At 41.4% G+C, this 17,346-nt stretch overlaps 1 protein-coding gene across 3 annotated transcripts in view; it reads right to left on the reverse strand.

Moving 5' to 3' along the window:
* The window catches only part of UGGT2 (UDP-glucose glycoprotein glucosyltransferase 2), a 274,645-nt gene extending 260,435 nt beyond the window's left edge, over positions 1-14,210 (reverse strand). Inside the window, exon 1 of one of the 3 annotated variants that reach the window (XR_008493479.2) lies at positions 13,903-14,176. Coding sequence is in view for 2 of the 3 variants with exons in the window: in XM_054447364.2 (XP_054303339.2) it covers positions 13,903-14,060 (158 nt within the window). In the remaining variant the exon portion in view is untranslated. Of the gene's footprint in view, positions 1-13,902 lie in introns of all 3 variants that reach the window. The other 2 variants (XM_054447364.2, XM_063651063.1) reach the window with 2 other exon arrangements.
* Positions 14,211-17,346: the final 3,136 nt, after the last annotated feature.

The raw sequence follows: 17,346 nt of genomic DNA on the forward strand, positions 1-17,346 counted from the left end.
CTTTTGGTCCAAGCTGACAGTGTTTCTAATACATTCCCCAAAACTTTGTAAGACTATCGTATATTTCACCAAAAGCCAAATCATTACACGGATCCTCCCCAGATCCTTCCTGGATATCTCCATCTTCTTTATACCAAGCTTCTGGGGAGATGGTTGAGGGGACACAATGAATCACATGCTTAACCTGTTCAGCAAAAGGTTGTCCTGCCAGGTTCCTGTCTTTCTCTCCAGAGCACACATTCCCAACACTGAGTTTCCTAGTTTTAGCACCCTTTACAATCTGGATAGGCTGAGAACCTCCAAAATCATCAAGTGTTGGTTCCTTTTTCCTTACCTGTTCCTTTTTAAATTTATCTCTTTCTTCTCTCATTTTAATATAAGCAGCGAGGAGAAACCAAGCAGCACTTTTACACTTTGCTTGGAAATCTTCTCAGCTCATATCCAAGTTCACCACTTTCAAGATGTTTTCCACAAACTGTAGAAACCAAGTCAGCCAGTATTCTATCACAAGGGTTACCTTTCTTCTAGATTCCAATATAATGTCTCTCATTTCCTTCCAAGCCATGGCCAGAACAGACTTCAATGTTCATATTTCTACTGGAATTCTCTTCAGGATGATATAAGTATTCTCTATGATGACAGAAGTTTTTTCAACTATGCCCTTTAATCTCTTCTAAGCCCTCAGCAGAATCACCCTTAATGTCCAGATTTCTGCAGTCTCCTCAAGGCAGTCTAGGCTTTTAATACCAAACTTCTCAAAATTATTCTAGCCTCCGCCCAACTCCACAGCTACTTCTACATTTTGAAGTATTTGTTACAGCAGCACCCAACTTTTTGGGTTGAAATACAAAATCTGTATTAGTTTCCTAGATCTGTTTAACAAATTATGAAAAATTTGTTGACTTAAAACAGAAACTTATTCTCTCACAATTCTGGAGGCCAGAAGTCCAAAATCAAGGTGTTGGCAGGGCTGTGCTCCCTCTGAAGGTTCTAAGGGAGACTGTTCCATCCTGGTGGCTTCAGCTGTTCCTTGGCTTGAGGCTGCCTAACTCCAATCTCTAACTTCACATGGCCTTCTCCTTTTTGCCTGTGTCTTCTCTTCTTCTGTCTCTTAAAATGACATTGGATTTGGGGCCCATCTAGATAATCCAAGATGATCTCATCTCAAGATCCTTACTTACATTAACAAAGACATTTTTCCAAATAAGGTAACATTCACAGGTTGTGGGAGTTAGGATGTGGACATATCTTTTTGAGGCCAGCATTCAACCTACTACAGATGCCCCTTGACTTAGATGGGGTTACCTCCCAATAAACCCATTAAAGTTGGGTTTATTAAGTATTAAGTTGCAAATACTATAAGTAAAAAATGCATTTAATACCCTGGTAAACCCATAGTAAAGTCAAAAAATCCTAAATTGAACCATGATAAGTTGGGGACAATCTGTACAAGTGATGAGGTTTGTAAATCAGACTGGGACTAGACTGTCAAGGACCTTAAGGAGCATCACACAGCAGTTCCAACTCTAAGACTCTTGAGGCAAATGTAAAGCCAGACACTGTAACAAGCAGTCTAAGGCTGGAAAAAGTTAGACTGATTTGGAGCTAAGTGTGAGATCAGATCTAGGCAAACAGTTAAATACTGGGGAAAGGATAAAGGAAGGTGATCCAAATTAAGCTAGAATCAGGTATTAAATAAAAACCGTTTTAGCCTCCCACTGAAATGGACAGAGCAGCATGTGGAGTCTTGCATTCTGAACTTTTGCTCCAGAACTGCTGCAGGAATAAATCAGAAAAGCCAAGAGAACCCACAGACCCCCTGAAGGAAGTGGATTGCTCCTGTAGGACCTGGGAGATACCCCAAATACTCTGAGTACCCAAACTGTGAGAGTGGGAAAGGGGGATTGTCTGCCCCCGAAAACACACCCTCACTGGGGAATTCGAAGGTGTATATCACTGGAGAAGGTTCTGACCTTACCTGGAGCTGAGTCAATTTAGAGAGCCAAGCAAAATACAAGGGTAGAGGAAGCAGCGGGAGAAGCCCTGTGGGCTCTCTGGGTCCCCTAGGAAGCTATTTCTGCTTTGCCTCACAGGGTTCTTCGGGTAGGGCTGCCAGAGGTACTGGGAAGAGGCCACAGGGAGAAGGAAACCTCCAGCTGAACCTTGTAACAATTCCAACCGAACAAGAAATCTCCTGGCCAGTACTTGGGAGAGGGCATGAATCTGGTGTGCAAACTCCACAGGTGGGGAAGCATGAGAGCCCTATTTGCATTTGCAGCTGGGAGGCTGATAGCCTGGGACAAGTTCTCAGCCCTGCTCGCCCACCACCTGGAAACAGACTCAGTGCTGTTGGGTGGGGCATGGAGGGAGTGAGACTGGCTTTTTGGGTTGCATGGGAGCTGGGTGAGGCCTGTGACTGTAGGCTTTCCCCCACTTCCCTGACAACCTGCATGACAAAGCAGAGGCAGCCATAATCCTCCTGGGAATATAACTCCATTGACCTAGAAATCCCACCCCCATCCCCCACAGCAGTCACAACAAGACCCACCCAAGGACAGTCTGAGCCCAGACATGCCCTAGCCATGCCCCTAACTGATGGTCCTTCCCTACTCACCACGGTAGCTGAAGACAAAGGGCATATACTCTTGGGAGTTCTAGGGCCCGATCCTCCCCATACTACCACAGCTGATGCTTTCTTGAAAGGGCCACCTCCCTGCAGAATGCCAACCAGCACAAAAATAGTGCCTTAAACAACAAAAAGTAAGGACCCTCAGAGAGTCCATTTCACCCCCCTGCCACCTCCAGCAGAGCAGGTGCTGGTATGCACAGCTAAGACACCCATAGACAGTTCAGATCACAGGACTCTGTGCAGACAATTCCTAGTACCAGCCTGGAGCCTGTTAGACCTACTAGGTGGCTAGATCCAGGAGAGAGAGAACAATCTCTACAGCTCGGCTCTCAGGAAGCCACATCTGTAGGAAAAGAAGGAGAGTACTACATCAAGGGAATACCCCATAGGACAAAAGAATCTGAACAACAGCCTTCAGCCCTAGACCTTCCCTCTGACAGAGCCTACTGAAATGAGAAGGAACCAGAAAACCAACTCTAGTACTATGACAAAACAAGGTTCTTTAACACCCCCCAAAAAAAATCACATTAGTTCACCAGCAATAGATCCAAACCAAGATGAAATGTCTGATTTACCTGAAAAGAATTCAGATGGTCAGTTATTAAGCTAATCAAGGAGGCACCAGAGAAAGCCCAATTTAAGGAAATAAAAAAAAGATACAAGAAATGAGGGGAGAAATCTTCAGTGAAATAGATAGCATAAATAAAAGCAATCAAAACTTCAGGAAACAACGGATGCACTTATAGAAATGTAAAATGCTCTACAGAGTTTCAGCAATAGAATCGAATAAGCAGAAGAACTTCAGAGCTTGACGACAAGGTTTTCAAATTAACCCAACACAACAAAGACAAAGAAAAAAGAATAAGAAAATACGAACAAAGCCTCCAAGAAGTCTGGGATTATGTTAAATGACCAAACCTAAGAATAATCAGTATTCCTGAGGAAGAAGAGAAATCTAAAAGTTTGGAAAACATATTTGGGGGAATAATTGAGGAAAACTTCCCAACCCTTTCTAGAGACCTAGACATCCAAATACAAGAAGCTCAAAGAACACCTGGAAATTCAATACAAAAAGATCTTTGCCTAGGCACATAGTCATCAGGTTACCCAAAGTTAAGACGAAGGAAAGAATCTTAAGAGCGGCTAGGCAAAAACACCTGGTAACTAACCTATAAAGGAAAACCTATCAGATTAACAGCAGATTTCTCAGCAGAAACCCTACAAGCTAGAAGGGATTGGGGCCCTATCTTCTGCCTCTTAAAACAACTATCAGGAAGCCACAGGTGAGGAAGCATGAGAGCCCTATTTGCATTTGCAGCTGGGAGGCTGCATCTAGCAAATTCGTATCTAGCAAAACTAATCTTTATAAATGAAGGAAAGATACAGTCTTTTCCAGACAAAAAAATGCTGACAGAATTTGCAACTACCAATCCAGCACCACAAGAACTGCTAAAAGGAGCTCTAAATCTTGAAACAAATCATGGGAATAAATCAAAACAGAACCTCTTTAAAACATAAATCTCACAGGACCTATAAAAAAAAACGCAATTAAAAAAAAAAAACAAGGCATACAGGCAACAAATAGCACAATGAATAGAACGGTACCTCACATCTCAATACTAACATTGAATGTAAAGGGCCTAGATGCTCCACTTAAAAGATACAGAATTGCAGAATGGATAAGAATTCACCAACCAACTATCTGCTGTCTTCAAGAGACTTACCTATCACCTAAGGACTCACATAAACTTAAGGTAAAGGGGTAGAAAAAGATATGCCATGCAAATGGACACCAAAAGTGAGCAAGAGTAGCTATTCTTATATGAGATAAAACAAACATTAAAGCAACAGCAGTTAAAAAAAGACAAAGAGGGACATTATATGATAAAAGGCCTTGTCCAACAGGGAAATATTACAATCCTAAATATATATGCAACAGTGGAGCTCCCAAATTTATAAAACAATTACTACTAGACTTAAGAAATGAGATACACAGTAACAAAATAATAGTGGGGGACTTCAGTACTCCACTGATAGCACTAGACAGGTCATCAAGACAGAAAGTCAACAAAGAAACAATGGATTGAAACTATACCCTGGAAAAAATGGACTTAAAAGATATTTACAGAACATTCTACCCAAAAGCCGCAGAATATACATTCTATTCATCATCAGTGCATGAAACTTTTTACAAGGTAGACCACTGATAGGCCACAAATCAAACCTCAATAAATTTAAGAAAACTGACATTATATCAAACACTCTCTCAGACCACAGTGAAATAAAACTGAAAATCAACCCCAAAAGGAACCTTCAAAACCATGCAAATACATGGAAATTAAATAACCTTCTCCTGAATAGTCAACAATGAAATCAAGATGGAAATGAAAAATGTTTTCGAACTGAACAACAACAGTGATACAACCTATCAAAACCTCTGGGATACAGCAAAGGCTCTGCTAAGAGGAAAGTTCATAGCCCTAAATGCCTACATCAGAAATTCTGAAGGTGCACAGACAATCTAAGGTTACACCTCAAGGAACTAAAGAAACAGAACAAACCAAACCCAGTCCCAGCAGAAGAAGTGAAATAAGATTACAGAACTAAATGAAATTGAAACAAACAAACAAAAAATACAAAAGATAAATGAAACAAAAAGCTAGTTCTTTGAAAAGATAAATAACATTAATAGACCATTAGCAAGATTAACCAAGAAGAAAAAAGAGAAAATCCAAATAAGCTCAATTAGAAATGAAATGGGAGCTATTACAACTGACACCACAGAAACACAAAAGATCATTCAAGGCTACCATGAACAACTTTATGTGTATAAACTAGAAAACCTAGAGGAGATAGATAAATTCCTGGAAAGATACAATTCTCCTAGCTTAAATCAGGAAGAATTAGATACCCTTGAACAGACCAATAACAAGCAGCAAGATTAAAATTGTAATAAAAAATTATCAACATAAAAACATCCAGGACCAGACATATTCACAGTCAAATTCTACCAGACATTCAAAGAATTGGTACGAATCCTATTGACACTATTCCACAAGAGAGAGAAAGAGGGAATCCTCCTGAAATCATTCTATGAAGCCAGTATCACCCTAATACCAAAACCTGGAAAAAAACATAACCAAAAAAAGGAAACTACAGACCAATATCCCTGATGAACATAGTGCAAAAATCCTTAACAATATACTAGCTAACTGAATCCAACAACATATCAAAAAGATAATCCACCATTATGAAGTGGGTTTCATAGCAGGGATGGTTTAATATAGGCAAGTCAATAAATGTGATACACCAGATAAACAGAATTAAAAACAAAAATTACATGATCATCTCAATAGATGCAGGAAAAGCATTAGACAAAATCCAGCACCCTTTTATGATTAAAACTCTCAAGAAAATTGGCATACAAGGGACATACCTCAATGTAATGAAAGCCACCTATGACAAACCCACAGCCAACATAATACTGAATGGGGAAAAGTTTAAAGCATTCCCTCTGAGAACTGGAACAAGACAAGGATGCCCACTCTCACCACTTCTATTCAACATAGTAATGGAAGTACTAGTCAGAACAATCAGACAAGAGAAAGAAATAAAGGGCATCCAAATCAGTAAAGACAAAGTCAAACTGTCGCTGTTAACTGATGATACAATTATATACCTAGAAAACCCTAAAGACTCCTCCAAAAAGCTCCGAGAACTGATAAAAGAATTCAGCAAAGTTTCCAGATACAAAATTAATGTACACAAATCAGTAGCTCTCTTACACACCAACAGCGACCAAACTGAGAATCTAATCAAGAACTCAACCCCTTTTACAATAGCTCCAACAAAAATAAAATGCTTAGGAATATACCTAACAAAGGAGGTGAAAGACCTCTACAAGGAAAACTACAAAACACTGCTGAAAGAAATCATAGACAACACAAACAAATGGAACCATATCCCATGCTCATGGACGGGTAGAATCAATACTGTGAAAATGATCATACTGCCAAAAGCAATCTACAAATTCAATGCAATTCCCATCAAAATACCACCATCATTCTTCACAAAACTAGAAAAAAAATCCTAAAATTCATATGGAACCAAAAAAGAGCCCACATAGCCAAAGCAAGATTAAGCAAAAAGAACAAATCTGGAGGAATCATGTTACCTGATTTTAAACTATCCTATAAAACCATAGTCTCCAAAACAGCATGGTACTGCTGTAAAAACAGGCACATAGACCAATGGAACGTAATAGAGAATCCAGAAATAAACCCAAATACTTACAGCCAACTGACCTTCGAGAAAGAAAACAAAAACCAAGTGGGGAAAGGACACTCTATTCAAAAAAATGGTGCTGGGATACTTGGCAAGCCACATGTAGGAGAATGAAACTGGATTCTTATCACTCGCGTTATACAAAAATCAACTCAAGATGGATCAAGGACTTAATCTAAGACCTGAAACTATAAAAATTCTAGAAGATAACATCAGAAAAACCCTTTTAGACATTGGCTTAGGCAAGGATTTCATGACCAAGAACCCCAAAGCAAATGCAATAAAAACAAAGATAAATAGGAGAGAGGTTCCAAGATGGCTGAATAGGAACAGCTCCAGTCTACAGCTCCTAGAGTGAGCGACGCAGAAGAAGGGTGATTTCTGCATTTCCAACTGAGGTACCAGGTTCATCTCATTGGGGCTTGTCGGACAGTGGGTACAGGGCAGTGGGTGCAGCCCACAGAGCGTGAGCCGAAGCAGGGCGAGGCATCGCCTCACCTGGGAAGTGCAAGGGGTCGGGGAATTTCCTTTCCTAGCCAAGGGAAGCCGTGACAGATGGCACCTGGAAAATCGGGTCACTCCTACCCTAATACTGCGCTTTTCAAATGGTCTTAGCAAAGGGCACACCAGAAGATTATATCCCGTGCCTGGCTTGGAGAGTCCCACACCCATGGACCCTCCCTCATTGCTAGAACAGCAGCGTGAGATCGATCTGCAAGGCGGCAGTGAGGCTAGGGGAAGGACGTCCGCCATTGCTGAAGTTTGAGTAGGTAAACAAAGCAGTCAGGAAGCTCGAACTGGGTGGAGCCCACCGCAGCTCAAGGAGGCCTGCCTGCCTCTGTAGACTCCAGCTCTGGGGGGGCAGGGCATAGCTGAACAAAAGGCAGCAGAAACTTCTGCAGACTTAAATGTCCCTGTCTGACAGCTTTGAAGAGAGTAGTGCTTCTCCCAGCATGGAGTTTGAGATCTGAGAACAGACTGACTGCCTCCTCAAGTGGGTCCCTGACCCCCGAGTAGCCTAAAGGGGAGGAACCTCCCAGTAGGGGCCGACTGACACCTCATACAGACGGGTGCCCCTCTGAGACGAAGCTTCCAGAGGAACAATAAGACAGCAACATTTGCTGTTCTGCAATATTTGCTGTTCTACAGCCTCCGCTGCAGATACCCAGGCAAACGGGGTCTGGAGTGGACCTCCAGCAAACTCCAACAGACCTGCAGCTGAGGGTCCTGACTGTTAGAAGGAAAACTAACAAACAGGAAGGACACCCACACCAAAACTCCATCTGTACGTCACCATCATCAAAGACCAAAGCTAGATAAAACCACAAAGATGGGGAGAAACCAGAGCAGAAAAGCTGAAAATTCTAAAAATCAGAGGGCCTCCTCTACTCCAAAGGAACGCAGCTCCTTGCTATGTGTGAGAGACACACATAAGCTCAAAATAAAGGGATGGAGGAAGATCTACCAAGCAAATGGAAAACAAAAAAAGGCAGGGGTTGCAATCCTAGTCTCTGATAAAACAGACTTTAAACCAACAAAGATCAGAAGAGACAAAGAAGGCCATTACATAATGGAAAAGGGATCAATTCAACAAGAAGAGCTAACTATCCTAAATATATATGCACCCAATACAGGAGCACCTAGATTCATAAAGCAAGTCCTTAGTGATGTACAAAGAGATTTAGATTCCCACACAATAACAATGGGAGACTTTAACACCCCACTGTCAACATTAGACAGATCAACGAGACAGAAAGTTAACAAGGATATCCAGGAATTGAACTCAGCTCTAAATCAAGCAGACCTAATAGACATCTACAGAACTCTCCACCCCAAATCAACAGAATATACATTCTTCTCAGCACCACATCATACTTATTCCAAAATTGACCACATAGTTGCAAGTAAAGGACTCCTCAGCAAATGTAAAAGAACAGAAATTATAACAAACTGTCTCTCAGACCACAGTAATCAAACTAGAACTCAAGATTAAGAAACTCACTCAAAACTCCTCAACTACATGAAAACTGAACAACCTGTTCCTGAATGACTACCAGGTACACAATGAAATGAAGGAAGAAATAAAGATGTTCTTTGAAACCAATATGAACAAAGACACAACATACCAGAATCTCTGGGACACATTTAAAGCAGTGTGTAAAGGGAAATTTATAGCACTAAATGCCCACAAGAGAAAGCAGGAAAGACCTAAAATTGACACCCTAACATCACAATTAAAAGAACTAGAGAAGCAGGACCAAACACATTCAAAAGCTAGCAGAAGGCAAGAAATAACTAAGATCAGAGCAGAACTGAAGCAGACAGAGACACAAAGAAAAATTCAAAAAAATCAATGAATTCAGGAGCTGGTTTTTAAAAAAGATCAACAAAATTGATAGACCGCTAGCAAGACTAATGAAGAAAACTTTATTTTCTTCTTTTTTTTTTTTTTTAAAGATATTTATCTGTAAATAGATGCAATAAAAAATGATAAAGGGGATATCACCACCAATCCCACAGAAATACAAACTACCATCAGAGAATACTATAAACACCTCTACGCAAATAAACTAGGAAATCTAGAAGAAATGGATAAATTCCTGGACACATACACCCTCCCAAGACTAAACCAGGAAGAAGCTGAATCCCTGAATACACCAATAACAGGCTCTGAAATTGAGGCAATAATAGCCTACCAACCAAAAAAAGTCCAGGACCAGACGGATTCACAGCCAAATTGTACCAAAGGTACAAAGAGGAGCTGGTACCATTCCTTCTGAAACTATTCCAATCAATACAAAAAAAGGGAATCCTCTCTAACTCATTTTATAAGGCCAACATCATCCTGATACCAAAGCCTGGCAGAGACACAACAAAAAAAGAGAATTTTAGACCAATATCCCTGATGAACATCAATGCAAAAACCTCAATAAAATACTGGCAAACCGAATCCAGCAGCACCTCAAAAAGCATATCCACCATGATCAAGTGGGCTTCATCCTTGGGATGCAAGGCTGTTTCAACATACGCAAATCAATAAATGTAATCCAGCATATAAACAGAACCAAAGACAAAAACCACATGATTATCTCAATAGATGCAGAAAAGGCCTTTGACAAAATTCAACAGCCCTTCATGCTAAAAACTCTCAAATTAGGTATTGATGGGATGTATCTCAAAATAATAAGAGCTATTTATGACAAACCCACAGCCAGTATCATACTGAATGGGCAAAATCTGGAAGCACTCCCTTTGAAAACTGGCACAAGACAGGGATGCTCTTCTCACCACTCCTATTCAACATAGTGTTGGAAGTTCTGGCCAGGGCAATCAGGAAAGAGAAAGCAATAAAGGATATTCAAATAGGAAGAGAGAAAGTCAAATTGTCTCTGTTTGCAGATGCCATGATTGTATATCTAGAAAACCCCGTTGTCTCAGCCCAAAATCTCCTTAAGCTGATAAGCAACTTCAGCAAAGTCTCAGGATACAAAATCAATGTACAAAAATCACAAGCATTCTTCTATACCAATAACAGACAAACAGAGAGCCAAATCATGAGTGAACTCCCATTCACAATTGCTTCAAAGAGAATAAAATACCTAGCAATCCAACTTACAAGGGATGTGAAGGACCTCTTCAAAGAGAACTACAAACCACTGCTCAAAGAAATAAAAGAGGACACAAATGGAAGAACATTCCATTCTCATGGATAGGAAGAATTAATATTGTGAAAATGGCCATACTGCCCAAGGTTATTTATAGATTCAATGCCATCCCCATCAAGCTACCAATGACTTTCTTCACAGAATTGGAAAAAACTACTTTAAAGTTCATATGGAACCAAAAAAGAGCCTGCATTGCCAAGACAACCCTAAGGCAAAAGAACAAAGCTGGAGGCATCACGCTACCTGACTTCAAACTATACTACAAGGCTACAGTAACCAAAACAGCATGGTACTGGTACCAAAATAGAGATATAGACCAATGGAACAGAACAGAGCCCTCAGAAATAATACCACACATCTACAACCATCTGATCTTTGACAAACCTGACCAAAACAAGAAATGGGGAAAGGATTCCCTATTTCATAAATGGTGCTGGGAAAACTGGCTAGCCATATGTAGAAAGCAGAAACTGGATCCCTTCCTTACACCTTATACAAAAATTAATTCAAGATGAATTAAAGACTTAAATGTTAGACCTAAAACCATAAAAACCCTAGAAGAAAACCTAGGTAATACCATTTAGGACATAGGCATGGGCAAGGACTTCATGTCTAAAACACCAAAAGCAATGGCAACAAAAGCCAAAATTGACAAATGGGATCTAATTAACCTAAAGAGCATCTGCACAGCAAAAGAAACTACCATCAGAGTGAACAGGCAACCTACAGAATGGGAGAAAATTTTTGCAATCTACTCATCTGACAAAGGGCTAATATCCAGAATCTACAAAGACCTTAAACAAATTTACAAGCAAAAATCAACCCATTAAAAAGTGGGCGAAGGCTATGAACAGACACTTCTCAAAAGACGACACTTATGCAACCAACAGACACATGAAAAAATTCTCATCATCACTGGCCATCAGAGAAATGCAAATCAAAACCACAATGAGATACCATCTCACACCAGTTAGAATGGCAATCATTAAAAAGTCAGGAAACGACAGGTGCTGGAGAGGATGTGGAGAAATAGGAACACTTTTACACTGTTGGTGGAACTGTAAACTAGTTCAACCATTGTGGAAGACAGGGTGGCGATTCCTCAAGGATCTAGAACTAGAAATACCATTTGACCCAGCCATCCCATTACTGCGTATATACCCAAAGGATTATAAAACATGCTGCTATAAAGACACATGCACACGTATGTTTATTGCGGCACTATTCACAATAGCAAAGACTTGGAACCAACCCAAATGTCCATCAATGACAGACTGGATTAAGAAAATGTGGCACATATACACCATGGAATACTATGCAGCCATAAAAAAGGATGAGTTCATGTCCTTTGTAGGGACACGAACGAAGCTGGAAACCATCATTCTCAGCAAATTATCTCAAGGACAGAAAACCAAACACCACATGTTCTCACTCATAAGTGGGAATTGAACAATGAGAACACTTGGACACACAATGGGGAACATCACACACCAGGGCCTGTCGTGGGGTTGGGGGAAGGGAGGATAGCATTAGGAGATATACCTAACGTAAATGATGAGTTAATGGGTGCAGCACACCAACATGGCACGTGTATATCTATGCACCTGCACATCGTGCACATGTAGCCTAGAACTTAAAGTATAACAAAAAATAATAGCTGAGACTTAATTAAACTAAGGAGCTTTTGCACGGCAAAAGGAACAGTCAGCAGAGTAAACAGACAACCCACAAAATGGGAGAAAATCTTCACAATCTATACATCTGACAAAGGATTAATATCCAGAATCTACAAGGAACTGAAATCAGCAGGAAAAAAAGCAGTCCAATCAAAAAGTGGGCTAAGGACATGAATAGACAATTCTCAAAAGATATATAAATGGCTAACATGAAAAAATGCTCAACAGACTAATGATCAGGGAAACACAAATCAAAACCACAATGCGATACCACCTTACTCCTGCAAGAATGGCCATAATAAAGAAATAAAAATAAATAATAGATGTTGGTGTGGATGCAGCAAACAGGTAACACTTCTACACTGCTGGTGGGAATGTAAACTAGTATAACCACTATGGAAAACAGTGTGGGGAGTCCTCAAAGTACTAAGAGTAGATCTACCATTTGATCCAGCAATCCCACTACTAGGTATCTACCCAGAGGAAAAGTCATATGAAAAAGATAGTTGCACATGTATGTTTATAGCAGCACAATTCACAAGTGCAAAAATGTGGAACCAATCCAAATACCCATCAATCAACAAGTGGATAAACTGTGGCATATATATGATGGAATACTACTCAGCCATAAAAAGGAATCAATTAATAGCATTCACAGCAACCTAGATGAAATTAGAGACTATTATTCTAAGTGAAGTCAGTCAGGAATGGAAAACCAAATATAGTATGTTCTCACTGATATGTGGGAACTAAGCTATGAGGATGCAAAGGCATAAGAATGACACAATGGACTTTGGGGACTCGGGGGAAAGGTTGGGAAGGGAGTGAGGGATAAAAGACTACAAATTGGGTGCAGTGTATATACTGATGGGGTGATGGGTGTACCAAAATCTCAGAAATCACCACTAAAGAACTTACTCATGTAACCCAACACCACCTGTTCCCCAATAAACTATAGAAATGAAAAAAAAATTAACTGTTTTAGCATCAAATAAATGCAACTTATGTGGAGTGATGGAGTCTCTTTCTAGGGACACATGCTGTTGCTGTGGTGAACAGCCATTAAGTCATTGGTGTAAAACCTCATTTTTGCTAAGAGAAAGAACTTTATAATTTTACTCAACTAGAATACTAACAGGAAAAATGCAATAGCTACGAGTTTTATTCTGCAGAGTAAATGATAGGTCATGAACTAATTCTGTTGGAAGAGATTCAGGAAACATATTACCTTGCAGGAAGCTGCCCTCCCCATAGCAAGCCTAGGAGCTGATGGTACGATGTCATCATTACGAAACTAGGTACTTTAAGCACTGTCTGAACAGAACTGCCTACCCCAGTGGAAGCTCTTGCGTTAAGTGCCACGTGTAAATGCTAATACATCCCAACATACTAAAGCAGAGCAGGGAAGCTTTAAAAACCGCAGGTAAAGTAAGACTGAGGAGGAAAGGAACCGCAAGTTGAGTGCTGCACGGGAACCGAGAAGCCGCCCCGGGTCGGGAAGGAAAGAGGTGGTGATGCTCAGGGACAGAGCGGGGGCGTCTGGAGAAGCCGGGTGGGAGCCAGACACCCGCTGCAAGCACGAAGAAAGCGCGGCTGAAGGTGGCAGCGCGCCCACACCCGCCCGGACGAGGGCCCGGCCCGCACCCACCTTGCCTCCAGCAGCAGCGGGGTCTCGGGCCACTTCGCAGCCAAGTGGGCCGTCACCGACTTGGACGCGGCGACCGTCCCGGCGCCGAGCTGCGAAAGCCACAGCGCCGTGGAGCCTAGGAGCAGCCGCACCACGTTCGTGGCTTTCGCTGGCGCCATGGCACGGAGAGAAAAGCGCGAGTCCCTCGGACCCGGTACCCACAGTCTTTGGCCGCCACGCTTCGGCCGGCTCTTCCCGGCGCGCGGCTGCCCACTTCCGGTGGGGGGAGCTCGAGTCCGTTACTGGGTGCCGGGTCCAGGGCGGCGCATGCGTGTCCCGCTCCGGCGCGGTTTAGTGGGTGCGGCCTGGGGAGCCCACGCCAGCCGGACACCCGGCCACATCCGAGCCGCCGGGGCGGCGCCGGGTTGCTGAGCGGCGTCTCAGATGCTCCCGCGGGTCCATTCCCGGGACCTTGGGTTCTCGGACAGAGGCCTTGGGACACGGGGCGGGAAGCTGGCTCTCCAGACCGAACTAGGCCTGGCTGGAGTTGCCAAAATCTGGAAGCAAAGTCAGGACCACTTGCATATTGTCCACCTTTTACATGGGAGGAAAATAAGGCCTGTAAAAGTTGAAGTCCCCACCTCACGCAGTTCTCAAGTGTTACTACAGGTTGGAATCACCTGGGAGAGTTTTTAGAAGGCCGCCGCCAAGGCCACGCCCCGTACCTGAGAATCTCGGGAGGGGGGGTGAGATGCGGCATCAATAGTATTAGTTAAAATCCGCAGGTGATTCCGGTGTCCAATCATGTTAGGAAACCCGTGACTTACGGGTGGCTCTCAAACTTTAACCACTTGCTTGTTAAAACACTGCATAGTGGTGGGCCTCCCCACAGTGTTTCGGATTCAGTAGATCCCTTGTGGGGGCCGAGAACTTGCATTTTATTTCTCCCAAGTTCGCAGATAATACTAGTGGCTAGAAATCACACTGGAGCCTTTTCCATTGGAAGGTGTGGTCCAGGGTAGGCATCAGCTGTGAGCTCAATGGAAATGCAGAAGCTCAGGCCCCGCCCCAGACCTGATGAATCGAGAGCTCCAATTTAACGGGAACCACAGGTGATTCCTATGCACATGAAAGGTGGAGAAGAGTGATTTAGAGGATTACATTTAAAAGTCCACAGAAAAATGCCAATAAGCCTGAGCATGGTGGCTCACGCCTGTAGTCCCAGCACTTTGGAAGGTCGAGGCAGGAAGATGGCTTAAGCCGAGGAGGTCGAGGCTGCAGAGAGCGGTGATTGCGACACTGCCCTCCAACCTGGGCGATAGAGGCAGACCCTGTCTCAAAAAAAAAAAAAAAAAAGGCCCATAAGTGATAGTTGTTTTGTCAGAGTAAAATGTATATGGTAAAATAGCTTAGGGGATGCACGGATTCATTGCTTTTTTTCTCTCCTGTTACTCCTTTGCCCTGTAGGGAAACTGGATCTCTTGAAGTTGCAGAAACATAGTCATTCCCTTTTTTCATTTCATTTGCTTAGTCAGTACCTTTCCTTAGAAGACCCTATTCCGCTAAGCAATTCTTCTACGAATTTCTAGAATAATTTCTCATTTCCAAAGTTTAGCCTTCATTTCCTGATTTATCCTAATTGGTATGATCTATTCTTCCTTTAAATTTCCTCTTTATTGTAACTGCCATATAGCACTTAAGTTCTCACTTTAATACTTGAGTACGGTACTTATTTATTTCTCCTGTGAGAGATGGTATATTCCCCCAGAACTCGTGCCTTGTTCATCTTTGGCATCCCTTGCAGTACCTAGCACAATACTTCACATGTTATTGGGGGTTCCATGAAGATTGAAGAACCCTTGCTTTATGGAAAGAAGGTAGAAAGCTAAGGTAAATGCGCTTCATTTCTATCCATAGTGTATACGAGAAAAATACATTACGAATCTTTCACAATTATTTGCTTTAATTAACTCCCCGTTTCCACTCATATTTAGACCGAAATTTTTATTGAGATTGTGGGATTAAGGAAATAAAATATTGACAGTGAATGTCTTAAATGTCAGCATATTCAATGGGCTGCAAATCTTTAAGAAATAATTGGCCATATAAAAGGCACATTAAATAGACTATTAAAGGACACTAATAAAATGTATATTAGTAAAAATTTCGGTATATGTGAGTTCAGAATAGTGAGAATGCTCATTTCTCTTTTAAAGAGAATAAAATTAATCTAATCCAGACCATCTATGTATATATTTGTTTTACATTTTATCTTACATGGTGTTCTCCTAGAAATTTTAATTTGAAACATTCCTCAGAATGATGATCCCCAAACTTGTTTCCCCATCTACAGAGCAAAAGGATAAGACAAGGTGATATTTAAGGTTCCTTCTATATGTGATTCCTATGTGCAGATAAAAAAAACTAAAATGCAAAAATTGAGTAAATTAGCAAAGTCCACTCAAGTCAGTGGAGTAGCAAAGTATTTTAAAATCCACTATCAATAATCCTTTGGCACAGACTGGCTTTGAACTAGGGACCTAACTCTACCTAAGTCTTTTTAGCAAAATACAATACAAAAGTTATTCACTGCAGGACAAAAGGAATGAAAATTGATGAAGGTAGCAGTTTCTATCATATGTGGAAGACGTGATTAATGAGTGCTTTATAATAAGAATCTTGTGTTTAACAGAATAAATCATCTTGAATTTAATGATATGTATTTAATGATAATAGCATGACATGAGTATAAAGTTACTGCCAAATTATTGCATTATATAATAAAATTTTAATTTTCTAAGCCTACATAAAATCCAATGGGTGAAATCACTTTTAAAAGTATTATTCTATAGGTTTTCCAGATTTCCCTTATAAGAAAGACCCTATTCTCCTATTCTCATTTTATTACTAAAAGATCTTTTGTCCTGGCGTGGTGGCTCATGCTTGTAATCCCAGCACTCTGGGAGGCCGAGGCAGGTGGATCGTGTGTGGTCAGGAGTTTGAGACCAGCCTGGCCAACATGGTGAAACCTCATCTCTATTAAAAATACGAAAATTAGCCAGGTGTGATGACGGGTGCCTGTAGTCCCAGCTACTCAGGAGGCTGAGGAAGGAGAATCACTTGAGCCCAGGATGCAGAGGTTGCAGTGAGCCGAGATTGTACCACTGCACTCCAGCCTGGGCAACAGACAGGACTCCATCTCAAAACTAAATAAATTAAATTAAAGATCGTTTTCTTTTTCTTTTTTTTTTCCTTTTTGATATAGAGTCTCTCTCTGTTGCCCAGGATGGAGTTTTTGTTGTTGTTTTATTTGTTTGTTTGTTTTTATATAGAGTCTCTGTCGCCCAGAGTGGAGTGCAGTGGTTCTCTTGAGTAGCTGGGACCACAGGCACATGCCACCACGCCTGGCTAACTTTTTGTATTTTCTGTAGATGTAGAGTTTCACCATGTTGCCGAGGTTGGTCT

The sequence above is a fragment of the Pongo pygmaeus genome, chromosome 14 (assembly GCF_028885625.2).
Source record: "Pongo pygmaeus isolate AG05252 chromosome 14, NHGRI_mPonPyg2-v2.0_pri, whole genome shotgun sequence".
Lineage (NCBI taxonomy): Eukaryota > Metazoa > Chordata > Mammalia > Primates > Hominidae > Pongo > Pongo pygmaeus.